This window comes from Rhincodon typus, unplaced genomic scaffold (assembly GCF_021869965.1).
Source record: "Rhincodon typus isolate 14 unplaced genomic scaffold, sRhiTyp1.1 hic_rhity00003561, whole genome shotgun sequence".
Classification (NCBI taxonomy): Eukaryota; Metazoa; Chordata; class Chondrichthyes; order Orectolobiformes; family Rhincodontidae; genus Rhincodon; species Rhincodon typus.
In genome coordinates, this window is record NW_025969199.1 from 5,894 (window position 1) to 6,925 (window position 1,032).

The window sequence follows — 1,032 nt, forward strand, 5'->3', positions numbered from 1 at the left end:
CACACAAACTCACACAGTGTCTCTCTCACACATGCGCACACTCTCACGCACACGACACACTCTCTCTCTCACATACACACATTCTCTCTCTCTCTCAGACACAGACACACACACACTACACACACTCTCTCTCACACACACTACACACACTCTCTCTCTCTCTCACTCACACACACACACACACTACACACACTCTCTCTCTCTCACACACACCACATACACACACACTACACACACTCTCTCTCTCTCACACACACCACACACAAACACAAACACACACACACACACACTCTCTCTCTCTCTCACACACACCACACACACACACACACACACACACACACACACCTGTGACGCAGGACTGACCTTCAAATCGAACACAGCCATTGCGAGGTGAACCGTCTGAGTGACTGTCAGGAGAAGGAGACCAGACAAAGGTGTAATAGTCACGCAGTGACCTCCTGCCAACCTGAAGCATTGGAAAGGGCAACGGGTGTAAACAAACTTCATGAAATGTGGCTTATGAATCCACCACATGCCCCTACTGCTACCTCCCCCCATCTCTGTCACCTCCTCCAGAACCCCACACCGCCGTTCATTCTCTGTCACCTCCTCCAGACTCTTAAATCCCCTCCCGATCTCCGTCACCCCCTCCATCCCCCTACACCCCCTCCCTGTCTCCGTCACCTCCGCTGAAACGACATGACCTGACCTTGAATAGTCCGATCCAATCATGAGCTGACCAGATGACCGATGACCCCATGCAGTAGTGGCACTCTAACGCTGACCCTGGGATGTAGAATTGGGCAACATTGTGGAAGGTCACCTCAAAGGGGAAGACGTTAACTTGTGGATCGTCCATTTCCAAAATCTTGAAACTGCGAGAAAATGTCAAAATGGGTTCAGTGACACATTTTTCAACCTGTCCCCACCGGTACTGTACCCCAGTGCTATACAGAGACAGACCCGTCCCCACCGGTACTGTACCCCAGTGTTATACAGAGACAGACCCTGTCCCCACCGGTACCGTACCCC

At 51.6% G+C, this 1,032-nt stretch overlaps 1 protein-coding gene across 1 annotated transcript in view; it reads right to left on the reverse strand.

The window, feature by feature from the left end:
* LOC125481783 (calcium-binding and coiled-coil domain-containing protein 1-like) overlaps positions 1-1,032 on the reverse strand; it is a gene marked incomplete at its 3' end in the record, with an annotated part of 7,965 nt that overhangs the window by 5,379 nt on the left and 1,554 nt on the right. Inside the window, exons 2-3 of the mRNA XM_048593690.1 lie at positions 710-875; positions 364-466 (exon numbers count right to left, since the gene is read on the reverse strand). Coding sequence (XP_048449647.1) covers positions 364-466; positions 710-859 — 253 coding nt within the window. The remainder of the gene's footprint in view (positions 1-363; positions 467-709; positions 876-1,032) is intronic.